A 14,745-nucleotide genomic window follows, 5' to 3' on the forward strand; every position below is an offset into this window, starting at 1 on the left:
CATGATAATCCTTTTTGTAATAGCATGTTAACTAAAGAAGAAATGAATTTGAGGGATGGTGCTCATGGCAAACTTTCTCTGCTTGGATTTTGGCTCGGAAGTCCTGACAAACAATCACATTCCAATGGGCTTTAGTATCTGGGATATTAGACTTCCAGTATTCCAATATATTGGAGAAGACTAAAGGGTCTGAGATACTTTTCTCTCTGTTGATAATGGTACTTTTCATCAATCAGGTGGTGGGCTATGAAGCAGGAAACAGACCAAGTGTACAGAGTGAGAAAAAAAGTTTCACCTAGACGTCATGATCCAAGTCAGAAAATAAACCAGGATAAGGCTCAATCCAGGTTTTAGTTAAGAACTAAAAGTTGCAAACTTCACATTTCAACTTTTTAAATTTCTTCAGGTTTTAGCAGCCCCAGTGATAATGGTAACAGCACTGAAGTAATAGTAGACTTCTATGAAATATAACTAAAAAGGCATGTTGCTTTCATTAGTGTCATGATGGCATGAATCAACATGGCATAAATACTTAATTGCAAGTTAACTTCATTCACTCTTGGCATTAAAAAATGCCACGGGAGGGAATTATTATCTAATTAAAACTTTTACTAGGACAGTTGAGAGTAAGTTTGATGTTCACAATTTCCTCTTTGAAAGAGACCAGTAAATAGGGAACAAGAAGAAGAAAAAGAAGGCAGGAAAGACTGACTTACGAATCTTTGTATTGCCTTGTTGCCAATTCATGTTATTACCAACAGAGAGGGTTTAAAAGCATATATAGCAAATTAGCATCCTTGATTAAGTTCACACACCACAAACATGTTTATCAGTGCTTTTCACACTGCAGTGAACAAAAATGGCATCATAGGAACAGGCTTATTCTCAGTCCAAAGGTTTGTTTCTGATTTCTTCCCTGATTTAAGGGAAATTTGGGAAATGATCTCACTATCATGAAAGGTTTAATTGATTCACTAACCCAAAAGATGACGACGACGACAGCGGGAGGCAGGAGTCACTCTCCTTGCAAGCCCCCCAGCGCCCGGGGCTGGCGAAAAAAGCAAGAGCCATTCTTATGATATCTCTCTCTCTCTCTGGAATACAGTCAAGCCCTTTCCAGCATGCGCGATCCGCCGCCGCCGTTTTGCATCTTGCAAATGCAAAAACCACGGAGGGCTCCAGGATTTTGTTTTTGCAAAGAGCAGCGCAAGCAAAGAGCAGCCAGCCAGCAACCTGCTACCGGTAGTCCAAACTAACAGCGCTGCTTATTGAGTCGGAGGTGGGGGGAGGTAGGAATTGGGGGAGAGGGGACAGAGGAGGTAAGGAACAGGAGAGGAGACGCCTTGGAACCATGCAAGAACTTTTCTGCTTCCGATTACCCCCATGCTTACAAGTTGCAAAGGAAACATGGAAGCAGGGAAGCGACTGCCCAGCTCTGAAGCTCCACACCACCGGCTGGAAAAGGAAGGGTGTGTATGTGTTGGTGCTGTGTGTGTGATTTCTTGGCACGCGGCGCGGGGTCTCTCTTGGCCGGCCCCCATTTTTTTTTCAGAGGGGAATCTGTCACTCGAGTATAAGCTGAGGGGGGCTTTTTCATCAGAAAAAATGTGCTGAAAAACTCGGCTTATACTCGAGTATGTATGGTATATAACCGTTGGTTGAAAGTATAACATAAATTTTAAGATAAAACTTGGAACATCTTGTATAAAATGATGGAATAGTTTAGTCGTGGATGATTAATAACTGATAAATATACAAGCATATGTTAGTTTGACAATGTGAAAATTGATATAAATTGTAAGTAAATGACTACAAAAGAATAGCACAAAAGATTTGTAACCAACTGACACACTGTATGTATATAAAACGGAAAATGGTTTTATGTTTTGTATGTGTATGTTTGTTTTTAAAAATAAAAATTCTTTAAAAAAAAGAAAATGTCTGTGATAACTTTGAGTAGTTAGTTTTGCAGTAGTTCATCTTAAAGGAACAAGAGAAGAATACAAGTAGTCCTTGACATGACCATTTGCTTAACAATGGTTTGAAGTTATGACAGCACTGAGGAAAGTGTTCATGAAGTTATTTTACACCATCCAAATGATCACATAATCCCAATTTGGGCTCTTGGCAACTGATTTGCATTTATAATGTTTGCATGGTCCTGTGGTCACATGATTGTGGTTTGTGATTTTCCAAATTTACTTAATGAGATTGATGACCTGCTTAACAATCACACTGTTTAGCAACTAAAATTCTGCTCCCAATAATAATCGTAAGTCAAGGACTATTTAGCTTTCTTCCTAACTATTCATCATCGTTCTGGAAATATTGGCAGAAAAAGTTTGAGATGATAAACAAATGCCATGTCTTAAAACCTGTGGAGAGGAATAAACTTAAATGTTATGCAGCCAAAAAAGTATTAACTACTACAGAATTACAAAGGGCTATAAAAAACTTGATGAAAACAATTCACAACTTTTGAGAATTCTCTGGATATAAAACAATGTCCCTAAAACAAAAATAATTTAAAGATATTTAACGCAAGGAAAAAAATAGTATCTTGTATGAAGAATCTGGCTGACAGATAACCCACTCAATGAACCATCTACAGTATATTTGATAGGTAATAAATCAAGAAATGTATCAAAATTGGAAAGACATATAGAACTATCCAGAGAATTTTGAAAATTAAATTTGAAATGAAATCACATTATAAAACAATTCAATATATTTTGCAATTGTTCATAAATGTTGTACTTGGCATTAATTGTACAATTTAAGCAATCTTATGTTAACATTTTTAGAAATTATATTTAACATATGTATTTAACATAATTATATTTAACATAATTATATTTATACATATGGAAGATGGCTTGATGTTTTTGTGTTTTGTTTGTTTTTAAAAACCAATAAAAATTAAAAAAAGAAATTATATTTAACACTAATATAATTTTTCTAATATCATGTTAATGATTTCCAGTTTCTGTTGCATAAATACCATTATTCTCAGCTATTATCTGTATTCTATAATATATTATTTGCATTTTATAATACAATAAAACAATTATTGGTTTAACTTTGCAAAAAAGTGCTGGGGGGGGGAAGGTTCTGCTGTGCAGAATGGAAAAAGCAGCTTTCTGCTTTTCTCCTTTTTTCACAGTGTAAAGCCAGCTACATATGATTTAGAAGCATGGCACAAAGAAGTGTTTTGGCACTCTCCAATCCATTTAAGTGCTTTATGCTTTTTTGTTTTTCAGATGGAGCCAGCCCCTTACAGCCTGCTGGCCAGGTTGGGCATGTCTCATGAACAGCAGGAGCAAGAGGATGGATGGTGAAAGTCAGCTGGGCCAGGAGGCCAAAAATGCACAAATGGGGGATGGGTGGGAGATGCAATAGCCCTGCACTTGTAAATGCACGTAGGCTGCCAAGCTCCTGAATTTTTATCACATGACTGGAGGAGTCCTACAACAGTCATAATTTCAGGCGTGGATCATAAGTCTGTTAGTTCAGTGCTGTCGAAGCAAACAGTTGCTGAACAGATGCTTGTAAGCCAAGCGCTACCTATTTTAACTATTTTAAGTATAAGTTCTGATATTAAGTATGAGGGAGGAACATTAAGAAATATAACAGAATTTGAAATACTTATACAAAATAAGTACAATTTGTTAAGGCAGTATATATAAAATATTCACATATGATATGGAAGAGGAACAAATAAATTGCATGATAAAGTGGATGGACAACTTTAAAAAACTAGTCACAACAGTGAAAGAATTATGGTTGAAATTTATTAAATTTAAAAATCATATTTAATACTGATATAAACTCATATTTAAAGGTTTAATTTATCTAAATGATCACAGTATTAACTATTTCTAGTTTTAATGGAATAAATAGCTCTATACTCAGTTATCTGTATTCTATTCGATAGAATAATGAACTTGAATTTTTTTAAAAAAAATTATAGACATTATAGATGAGGCTTTAATTGCATTTTGGAGCATGACATCTCTGACAAGACGAAAATCTCTTTCTCTCTCTCTCTCTCTCTCTCTCAAATCAATATATGTATATTCAATTCAATTATGAATATGAATGGAATCACACATTTTTCTCTGTGGTTACCTATATGGTATATTACTTTTGTAAGCCATTCAGATTATTTTGATCGAAGCAGCATTAAATATTTAGAAATGAGTAAGTAGAAAAAGATAAAAACGAAGTAATCTTTTACTCACTTTTATCTCTCGTGTGGCTTTTAATCCAAAACCCTCTTCTGCAAAATTAGCCACTTCAAAACCATCTGTGGATGCACCATTCTCTCCGGCCCATTTTATTAATTCAGAGAAATAATCTTCTCTTTTCCCCTCAAATATAATAGACAAACCTGTGTTCACATTTAATAGGAGATAAAAATACACAACAAATTGATATTAGTAAGCCAATGTACATTATTCATTTATCACTGCTATTATGTGAAAAATGTAACTAAGTCAGAGTGCATCCTGAGTGCAAGTAAACTACATGTACTTCTGAGCTGCGGTATTGGCATCAATGGTTGGATTGTCACTGCAGGGAAGCAGCAGCACACTTTATGACAGCTGGAAGTGCTTTATGGGCCATAATTCCAAATGATCATAAAGTAACCAGTTGTAATCATGACTCATTTAGCAACTGTCCAAAGTTACAACAGTGCTGAATGTACAGTACTTATAACCAGTCTTCAAAGTCCCAGCCGCCTCAGCAACCCCATGATCATGTGAGAGCAATGTAGGCACTTAGCAACCAGCTCATACTTACAGTGATTGCAGTATCCCAGTCACACAATCACCATTTGTAATCTTCCATCTGGCTTCCCAAAAGTAAAGTCAATGGAGAAGCCAGTGGAGAAGATTGCAAGTTGTTCCTGTAAATCGCTTTCACCTCCAACACTTTCCTCTTTCCCGTTTCACACTCCACAGCACCCATTCTCCGCCTAGTTCAGGGGTGTCAAACTCAATTTCATTGAGGGCTGCATTAGGATTGTGCTTGACCTCGGGAGTTTATGTGTGTGGTCAGGGTGGACGTGGTCACCTCAACATCACTGCTGTTGGGGGCACCCCTCCCAGGATACATTTTTGGCTGTGACAGCCTCCTCCAGTGCTCCTCTAGCGAAAAAAGAGCTCGGGAGGGCCACGCGTGGTGCTCCTGAGCTCCGTTTTCCCTGGCTGAGCACTGCAGGAGGCCATCGCAGCCAAAAATGTAACTCAGAACGGGTGCCCCCGACATGAGTGACACTGAGGTGGCAAATGTAGATAGAATTCAATATAATTTCCTCTTTGCAGAAGTGCATGTTTGATACAAACAAACTCCAAGAATCATAGAAATGCCAATACCCTTATATTATTTGTTTTTGTGTATGATATTACTCCAATTTGATCAAAATCATTCCCATTGTTAGTGGACATAAACTTGAGAGAAGAATTGAAGCTTTAGCTAGTGGTTTAACATTAGCCTCAATGCATTAACCTCAACATTAGGTACAGGTATTCCTTGCTTAATGACTGGTCACTTAGCAACCATCTGAAGTTATCATGGACTCCTCCCAAAATATATTAACAATTTGGTTCCAGAATTCCAATGTGCCATCCCCCACACTTGTGGTCACATGATTGGCTGCATTTCAGGCACTTAGCAATCAGTTTCCCTTTATAAGCAGTTGCAGCATTCCATGGTCACTTGACATGATTTACAACTTTTGCAGAGAACTGGCCTTTTGGGCCATGTGACTTTCATGACTTACGATGAAACTGGTGTCACATGAGCATTCTTCCCAAAACAGAGGTATGGGTTCCTTACAGTATTTGGGCCATTGCAGCATGGAAAAGTTTTAACACTGCTAGTACTAATCTGCCTCTGATTTTTTTTAAAAAATGCTTGGTAACTATTGTAGAACCTGTTATCAATGGGAGACATAATCCCCACAGACCCCCCGCCAAGTTTCCTTGGGATGGAAAACCATTCCAACACATAAATGTGTTTGCATTTTGGTCTTTGGAATAATGATCATGACTTTAGATTTTTGCAATTGCCAACCTGTTCTGTGTATGGTATTGGATTATAGAATTCATTGCCTTCCTAATTCTTATTGGACAGCAACAGTTAAGAATTGCATCATCTACATACAGAAGTATCACAACTTTGCACCCTGCTAATTTGGGGCCATGATAGTGTGATTTCTTCAATAATTCAGTCATAGAATTAATAAACAAATCAGACAGGACAACTTCTGTAATGTATGCACAGACAGAGGCAGTCAAAACAAGGTTTATTATTCAAAATCTGATCTGCGTGCCCACAGAGAGGGCTCTGCGTGCCACCTCTGGCACGCATGCCATAGGTTTGTCACCACTGCAATAGGGTATGTGGATGTAATTTGGTCTAGGACAGAGGTGTCAAACTCATGTTGTCACGGCAGCGTCACGTGACATATTAGAACATTTTCCCCTTCACTAACCTGGGTGTGTGGCCAGCACATGACGCATCCGGCCTGCCAGCCGGGAGTTTAATAGCCCTGGTCTAGGATGCTTACAGTTTCCCAGTTAAAGGTTAAGGCTGCCTATGTGTGATGAAATTAAGGATACACAATAAACAATAGCCTAATCAAGTAACAGCCACAGAGAAAACAATACTCCTATCAATTCTGATAGGGCAAGCTATGTATATAAACAGAGATCAAGCTTCCTAGCACAGAAGATGTTACCTAGCATGTAACTACATTTTGAAATGTAGGCAAAAACCCACACCAATCATAGAAAGTCAAGGGCTCTGATTTTGCTTGGAATTTATTTATTTAAATCTATTTATATGGCCACCTATTTCACAAATGCAACAGTGGCAACTGAGAACAATGAAAAGATATAACATAGATACAACATGAACAATACATTTCAAAACTAATGTACTTAAGCTGTTATTTTTAGAGCAACAGAAGACAATTAAATACCTTGGTATTTAATGTAGTATTTCAATGCTATGTCTTACTGCTTTATTCACATACCTTTCTGCTTTTTACGAATTCTCTCAACAAGAGCTCTGATCTGCTGATATTCCTCCCACTCTTTTCCAGGACCAGGAGTCGGGCTGCTACATTCTGCAAGCATACGCAAAAACATAAGTTTGTATGTCTACAAATGTGTATATTCATCAGGAAATTATTATACATATGTTAAATTCTATACATAAATTCTAGTCATTCCAAATACCAGAAGTATAAATCTAAAAAATCCTAAAAATCTCCCTCAATATTTCAGAATAAAATATCAGAACCTGGAAAGCAGAAGGCTTACATGCAATTGATCAAAAAAAAAAAAAATATTCTAAACAACAAAAATACAAATATATTCTAAATAAGCATTGGTTCCATGTTTGAATACTGAACGTTTTTTCTTCTTTAACATTTCTTCTGACATTATCTCCTTACCCTGCCAAAAATTAGGATATACTTACTCTGTAACAATTCACTAATCAGATTCAATATCTCCTTTGGAGAAACAGCTGTTGTAGTTCCAGTACCTGACTTCTGTGTTTTCACTCGGCTTTTTTTCCCCATCTTCTAGCTTTAAGAGAATAACAGTAAAGCATCATTCTTTAATCAATATGTAAGGTTCCTTTTTCAATATATATTTATCAAATTAAAGGGGAGAAGAAAATGGAAATGAAGAAAGGTTAATATACTTTTAAAAATTATATATTTGATTTAAATGAATTTGGAAAAACTTACTGCGAAGTTACAGCAAAATAGCAGTAAAAGTACGTAAAAGTGGCAGCAATAAAATTGTTGACAGGAACTTACCAATCTTAATGAAAAATAGGATTTTTTCTCTCTCTAGGATTGTGCAGGGCATTCAAAAGAGGTGATTTTCAAAGTACACCTCCTCAAAACAGTAAAGCAGTTATATGATTTAAAGCTGCTGTGAGGATTGCCCATCTCTGCATGTGTGTATAATAAATAATTTCCATAGAAACTACCAGAAAACCAATTATACATGAACTGGTAATCTCCAGTTAACGACTGCCATATTCAGCAAATTTCAAACTTATGACTGGTCCTCTAACTTACAACTGTCACAGTATTCCTATCAAACCCAAGCACAAAGGTGACAGTAAAATCCAACTGAATCCCTTTTACTCCTCCCTTCCTTTATCATGGTTTACTTATGATCATTTGATAGCCATTTGAGAGTTTTACAGACAGCTTCCAACAAGCAGTCAATGAGAAGCTGGCAATAAGTCACAAATCGCACATATGTCACACTTAATAACCATGGGTGATTTGCTTAACAATGGCAAAGGAAATTATGCCGTAAGTCTGGTCTGGTCAAGTAATATTTCACTTAACAACTACATCACTTAGCAACAGAATTGCCAGTCATTAAATGAGGATTACCTGTACATACATGCAAAAATGATAAAGGCTAAGCAAAGGATGTAGTTGCTTTAATGCTTCAAGAAAATGTGCTTCCATTTTAATGCTTTGCACAGCCCTGTTTGAAACAAAGAAGGTCCACCAAATGCAACTGGATTCTCATGTATTTAAGAACTGATAGTATTAAAGAAAATTTTTTAAAAAATCAAGCAAACAAAAATGAATGTTTAACATGTATATTCAACTTCTTCAATATGAAAGTATTCAAAATATAGTATCTCAAAAACTACAAAGGTACATTGTCAAAGTTCGATAGCACTTAGACTTATATACCTCTTTATAGTGTTTTATAACACTCTCTGAATGGTTTACAAATGTCTGAAACAATCTGGATCCTCATTTTACTGGCCTTGGAAGGATGGAAGGCTGAGTGAACCTTGAACTGGTCAGGATCAAATTCCAAGCTGTCGGCAGAGTTAGCCTGCTATATTGTATTCTGAACACTGCACCACCATGGCTTCCACATACATGTGTTGATCTTTACAACAAATTCATATTAGAAGTGTGTCATGGCTTGAACAAAGGAGATGACCTCTGAAAAATGTTGTGGATGCTCACCAGGATGGAAAAGGTTACAAAACTATTTCCAAAGAGTTTGGACTCCACCAGTCCACTTTCATGTAGGTCAAATACAAAAGGAGGCAATTCAGCACCATAGTTACCTTCCCCAGACATAGTCAATTAATCAAGATCATACCAAGAGGAAGAGCAAGGCATGTAATACTCTTGGGTAGTCTCAAAGAAGCCCGTGGTATTGTCTAAGGACTAAATATAGTCTCATTACAATCAGAATTCAGACATAGTATTGATACACAGAGGGAAAATAAGGGAGTTGAACAATTCCTCATATAATAGACCGGTTCTTTTGAAACTCTTTAATGGCTTCAAAAAATCAGCCATAATTTCTTTCTGTTATGATTTTGTTCTTTTTGGAAGAAATGCTTCACAATTGTCACTAGATAATTTCTGCTCCAGCCCATGGTTCTTGGCCTATATGATATCACAAGGTTTAATCATTATTTGCATTCAACACACATCTGCACACAAAGAGACTGATTCTTACTGAAATTTTATTGAGTAAATAGCTCTACTTCTTCCTTTTATCTACTATCTCGAAGAATCTGAATACTTCCTAACTCTGTAGGCTCAAAATTATGTACTATTGTTTGTAAAATAGTGTTTTTATAAGAAAAAAACAATTCTATATACTAGATGTTCATGAACATTAACAACTTCAATTATCTGAATCTCACTGAACAGAGGAAACCAAGCATGAAAAATTACAATAAGGAGACCATGACTTATCATCTTACAATATATCACCTGTCCTCTACTACATGGAATTATTAATTCTGTTTCTAGTATCGATATAAGTAGTGTGAATTATTATGCCATATGACTGACATATTTTGTTCAGTATCACTTCATTTAGAAAGATTAATAGTCTTTCATAAAGTTACCAGAAAATCATACATTAAAATATGGGTTTTTTATAAGATAAATTTATGTAAGAATGTTATGATGTCAAATAAACTGAATAATAACACTGAAGATTTTTCTATGTCTTTCCTACACTTAAAATTAGACCATCTCATAACAAACAAATGGAAAGGGAAGACAAAAATAAAAATAAATTGGTATTTGTATGCATCTAATTATTCTAAATCTTTCACAATTATTTCCCCAATCCTTTCCAATATTTCCTTTCCTAGCTTTTCAGAGTCTAAAATTGATATATAGGTAAACAATTTGAATAAGAATATAACCTTAGATTTTAAAATGTTTTTCCCCATAGTTGAGACCTAATTCAAAGAAATGAAAAAGTTTCACTGCAGAAAATTTTCTTCAAAGGATATTTGATAATCACAAAGCAATATACCACCAAAACTGGATAACAATAACCCCTCCAAAAAACTACTGACTGAAATTCTGAGATCACAATTAGGAAACATAAAGTGAAATATGTAAAATAATGCTGTAAAGCAACTTTCCTTCACCTGATATTCTCCAGATGTGTTGGATTACAACTTCCATAATTCCAATAAACATAGCCACTGTTAATTCTGGAAAATAATGCCCAACCCATCTGGGGACATCATGTTGGGAAAGACTACTGAAATTTGAAAAAAGGAGTTGGGTAACCAAGTAAGCTATGAAAAAAAACGTTTTCCTTCAACTAAAAGAGAGTTTCAAAATTGTTCCCTTTTTGAGAAGGCAAGTGTTTTCCTGTTAGACTAGAAATACATTTATGCTGATAATTCAGCTGCAGTCAATTAGTGGAAAAATGGAAAACACAACATGTTGGAAGCCATTTTGTTTGTTCTCAGAAACTAATAATTATAAGTATGCTGGCCTAGAACACATAGATTCAGCTTTATTTCTTTTAGCTAATAGTCCCTCAATCTAGAAGAGATTTAAAGTGTATTTTATAATTTATTGCTTAGCTATTATTGCAAAGAAGGGCAGGAACTTAAGCGGGAAAAGCTGTCACTATATTTTGCAAGATCCAAAATTAGTATTCAGGCTGATGTAACTGATACATGGGTGAAGTTGTCCCTTCAAAATTTCCTTTCATAAGCAGCAATATATTTGTACAATGAAAAGTATCTTAATTCTATTGACATTCTTAATTCTATCACAACAGAGTGCGGCAGATTTGTTTGTTACTCAGCTGAATCCCCTCTTAACTTGAAAATGTCTGTGAAATAATAGAAGAGTTAAAAGTATAATATAAAAGTATGTTAAGCTTATTTCACTGTCTATAAACTGTCTATAAAATTCACTGTCTATAAAATTGAACATAGAATGGGGCAATCATAAGCCTATGAGTATTACTAAGTGTGGCAGCTGATTATTCTTGACTCTTGACAAATATCTTTTCTTTTATGTACACTGAAAGCATTTGCACCAAGACAAATTCCTTGTGTGTCCAATCACACTTGGCCAATAAAGAATTCTATTGTACACTGTACAATATATACTGCAAAAAGAATTCACTTCTTGGCTTTCACTACACCTGTGCAGAATAGATGGCATTTATTATATCTTTATTCATTAGATGTTAGAGAAGGGGAACTAGAATAATTAGAGCTTCACTGTGAGAAATTTTTATTCTCTGCAGATAGTGTCAATTAAAATTGCCTTGAATTGGACTCAAGCATTAAAGATAAGTCACAGGAAGGTAAGAATAGTAATCTTTTATGATGTAAAAATAGATTATTTGCATCATGAAGAACTTGAGAAGACAGACAGAATATGTGTAAAGACCACTAACTGCTTGTTTGATCCCTCCCCCTCCCAGTTGATTAGATAAAAATAGGACAGGATTAGTTTCATAGTTTATGGGAGTGAGCGGCCACAATAAATTTAGAATAAAAACAATAACAGTGCACTGGAGAATCTGCAATAAAAGTATCACTTGTCTACAAACAAGAATTGGTGGGACCACAAAGTAGGCAAAATAACAGAAAATGAAGAAGCTAAAATGCTCTAGGGATTTAGAATTTAAACAGACAAGTAGGTGCCACATAATACCGCGGACTTGACAATTGTTGATAAGAAAGACAAAAAAGTTTGGATAGTGGAACTGACAGTAACTAGAGAAAGCCGAATAGAAGAGAAAGAAATGAGAACATAACAAAATACAAAGACCTGTAAATAAACGTATAGCCGCAGTGTTAAAAGAAAGTAAATATAGTACCAATAGTAATAGGTGGCCTGGAGTGCAATCCCAAAACAACTTTAACACCAATATCAGTGGCAAATCATCAGTCAATTGTAAAAAGCAGCTTTAATAAAAATAGCTTACAACCTATGATGATACCATTAACAGCATCAAACAACTTCTGCCTATCCCAAGTCCTTTGGAAGGACTCAGTAGGATAAAATGCCAAATGCAATCTAAACATCTGGCTGTCTATGACAAAACATCATCATCATCAGTTGCCCATAGTCATTCGCTAGCGAGATGGGTAGCATTTAAATTTAATAAATAAAAACATCACAATGAAGAGATTTGAGTGAATCACTTTATATCAATAAAAATATAGTCTGACCAAATGTATAAGTTAAAAAAAAACCAAGAATAATAAATTTGCAATAATTTTCCAAAATCAACTTCACAGCTTAATTTTTTATATGAAACAGGAGAGGACAGTTTATATATCTTGATATAACTTCCTATGATTTTGGTTTCATCCAGAAAATGTTCTAAATTATCCAAAAAAAAATCCTTAAAATTTAAACCTTAATCTATTTATTTTCCATAAGCATTGAATAGCAAAATTTAATGCCATAATTGCATAAAGAACAAGAAATAGGCTTACTAAAACATACAGGGATGAACTAAATAATCCACTCATTTAAAAATGTCAGTGATGCTTTTCAAGAAAGTGCAATGCATTATTTTTGGTATTTTTACTATTTTTCTCTTACTGTTAGTAATGTTCCATTAAGAGGTTTTGCAAAGTGTCCATCAAATTGATTTAAAAACAGTAATTCCCTGTTGTATATAAATGCTGTACATAAAAATTTGAGAACCCATTTATTAAAAATACTCACTTCTACCACAATTATCAAAAAATTAATATTATATTAAGGACAATCTTTCTTCCTCAGAAACAGTAAGACATATAAAGCCACACAGGAAAATAAAAGCTATACCACATAATAATCCAAACATTACTATCATGTGAACAAGCCTACAAAATGGATAAGTAGAAAAGTTATGATGAACCTCAATCACACACTGCAAGTATTAGAATATTTTCCAAATATTTTAAACTACATTTGAGGTTAATGGGAGCTGAAGTCCAAAACTTCTGTAGAAGACTGCTAACCCATAGTATACATTTGGATGAAGAATGGGATATATTAGAATAGCTGATCCAGATGTGTAACTGTATTATAGAAACAGAACAAAAAGAAACTAAATACTACTAATGTAAGGTTAAGTGAAAAGAAAAGCATTCACATCAAGATCAAGGAAGGATGTTTGAGAAAATGAGGATGGAAGTTCTAGTAAAGAAAAAGTGAATTAACTAAAAAGACAGACTAAAGAACTAAAGAACTGGTAGGTAAAAAAGGAGACTTAAAATTGGCATGTCACTGACAAAAGAAGAAATTAAAAGGCAGAACAGACAGGCAAATGTGAGGATATTATGATGACCTAAGAGTATTATGGAATATTTGGAAGTCATAAATATGAAATACAACTATAAAGATCAATAACAAGATAGATACAAGTAAATTGAGACTTTTATTTATGAAAGACGGTTTTGAAATGCAGAATTTAACAGGTGGATGGATAAGGAAGGTTACAGGCGAATACAAACGAAAACAAACGGATGCTTTTAACAATTTAAACTTTACATTTTAAAGTGAGGGCCCTGAGGAGAAGCAGGAAAAATTTCTCTACTGATCTGGACACCTTTATCGGAAGAAAAAGTCCCAAACGGCAAGGGACGAGGCTCATTTCCAACTTAACTGCAACTGATTAACTTGGGCTGCACAAAGTTGCAATTCTATATACGTTTTCTTGGGCTTTTCTAAAGATCTCATATATACTAACTACATAAAGAGCAACGGTTCCTGCCCTTTCAGGGAAAGCAACTATGAGGTAAATGTGAGCAGTGATTACAACCAAGGAGAGGCGTCGGTTCTTCTTCCAGGTTAATCAACACGGAACCATGTGGGCGTGATCGTATGGAGAGGGAAGAGGAAAGGCGGGCAGAGATCACGAGTCTGGATCGTCCTGTCCAGTCCAACGCACACAGGTGGCGATCCTTCGGAATGAGAGGGGGCCCCCCCAGTACTCAGGGACGAGGAAGAATCGGGCCAAGTCAAGGCCCACTGTAAAATAATCTGCACGAGTTGAGGGTGTGACAGAACAGGCCTCCCCGTTACCTTCTACCGACGACAAGGGACTCAAAAATCCTCTCACCTGACGGCTCTGCCCGGGTTGTGGAGGGGGGAAGGGGAGCGACAGGGGCGACCGCTAAACCAACCACAGCACCTCCGCGCGCAAGCGCGGAGCACACGCATAGACACACACAAACTCCCTCGCCGTCGGACACCCTGTGTTTGCCCTCATTCGCCTTTTGCTCCGCCCTCCCCTTCCAGCCCACGAATTGCGTCGCGGCCATTGGTTTCCAGTCCTCTCCGTAAGACAGCTGACCAATCCAGTAAGCCGCTCCCTAGCCACGCTCGCCTATTGCAGGACTGGGCGTGTAAGGAGAGGAAAAAGAAGCAGGCGAAAATATCTAGCGGGGAGGCGG

At 36.0% G+C, this 14,745-nt stretch overlaps 1 protein-coding gene across 1 annotated transcript in view; it reads right to left on the reverse strand.

Annotated features, from left to right (window-relative positions):
* The window catches only part of SETD3 (SET domain containing 3, actin N3(tau)-histidine methyltransferase), a 72,458-nt gene extending 57,759 nt beyond the window's left edge, over positions 1-14,699 (reverse strand). Inside the window, exons 1-4 of the mRNA XM_026716976.2 lie at positions 14,412-14,699; positions 7,492-7,601; positions 7,043-7,135; positions 4,242-4,390 (exon numbers count right to left, since the gene is read on the reverse strand). Coding sequence (XP_026572761.1) covers positions 4,242-4,390; positions 7,043-7,135; positions 7,492-7,594 — 345 coding nt within the window. The 5' untranslated portion in view covers positions 7,595-7,601; positions 14,412-14,699. The remainder of the gene's footprint in view (positions 1-4,241; positions 4,391-7,042; positions 7,136-7,491; positions 7,602-14,411) is intronic.
* Positions 14,700-14,745: the final 46 nt, after the last annotated feature.

The sequence above is a fragment of the Pseudonaja textilis genome, chromosome 1, assembly GCF_049901715.1.
Source record: "Pseudonaja textilis isolate UNSWEBS1 chromosome 1, rPseTex1.2, whole genome shotgun sequence".
Taxonomy (NCBI): domain Eukaryota; kingdom Metazoa; phylum Chordata; class Lepidosauria; order Squamata; family Elapidae; genus Pseudonaja; species Pseudonaja textilis.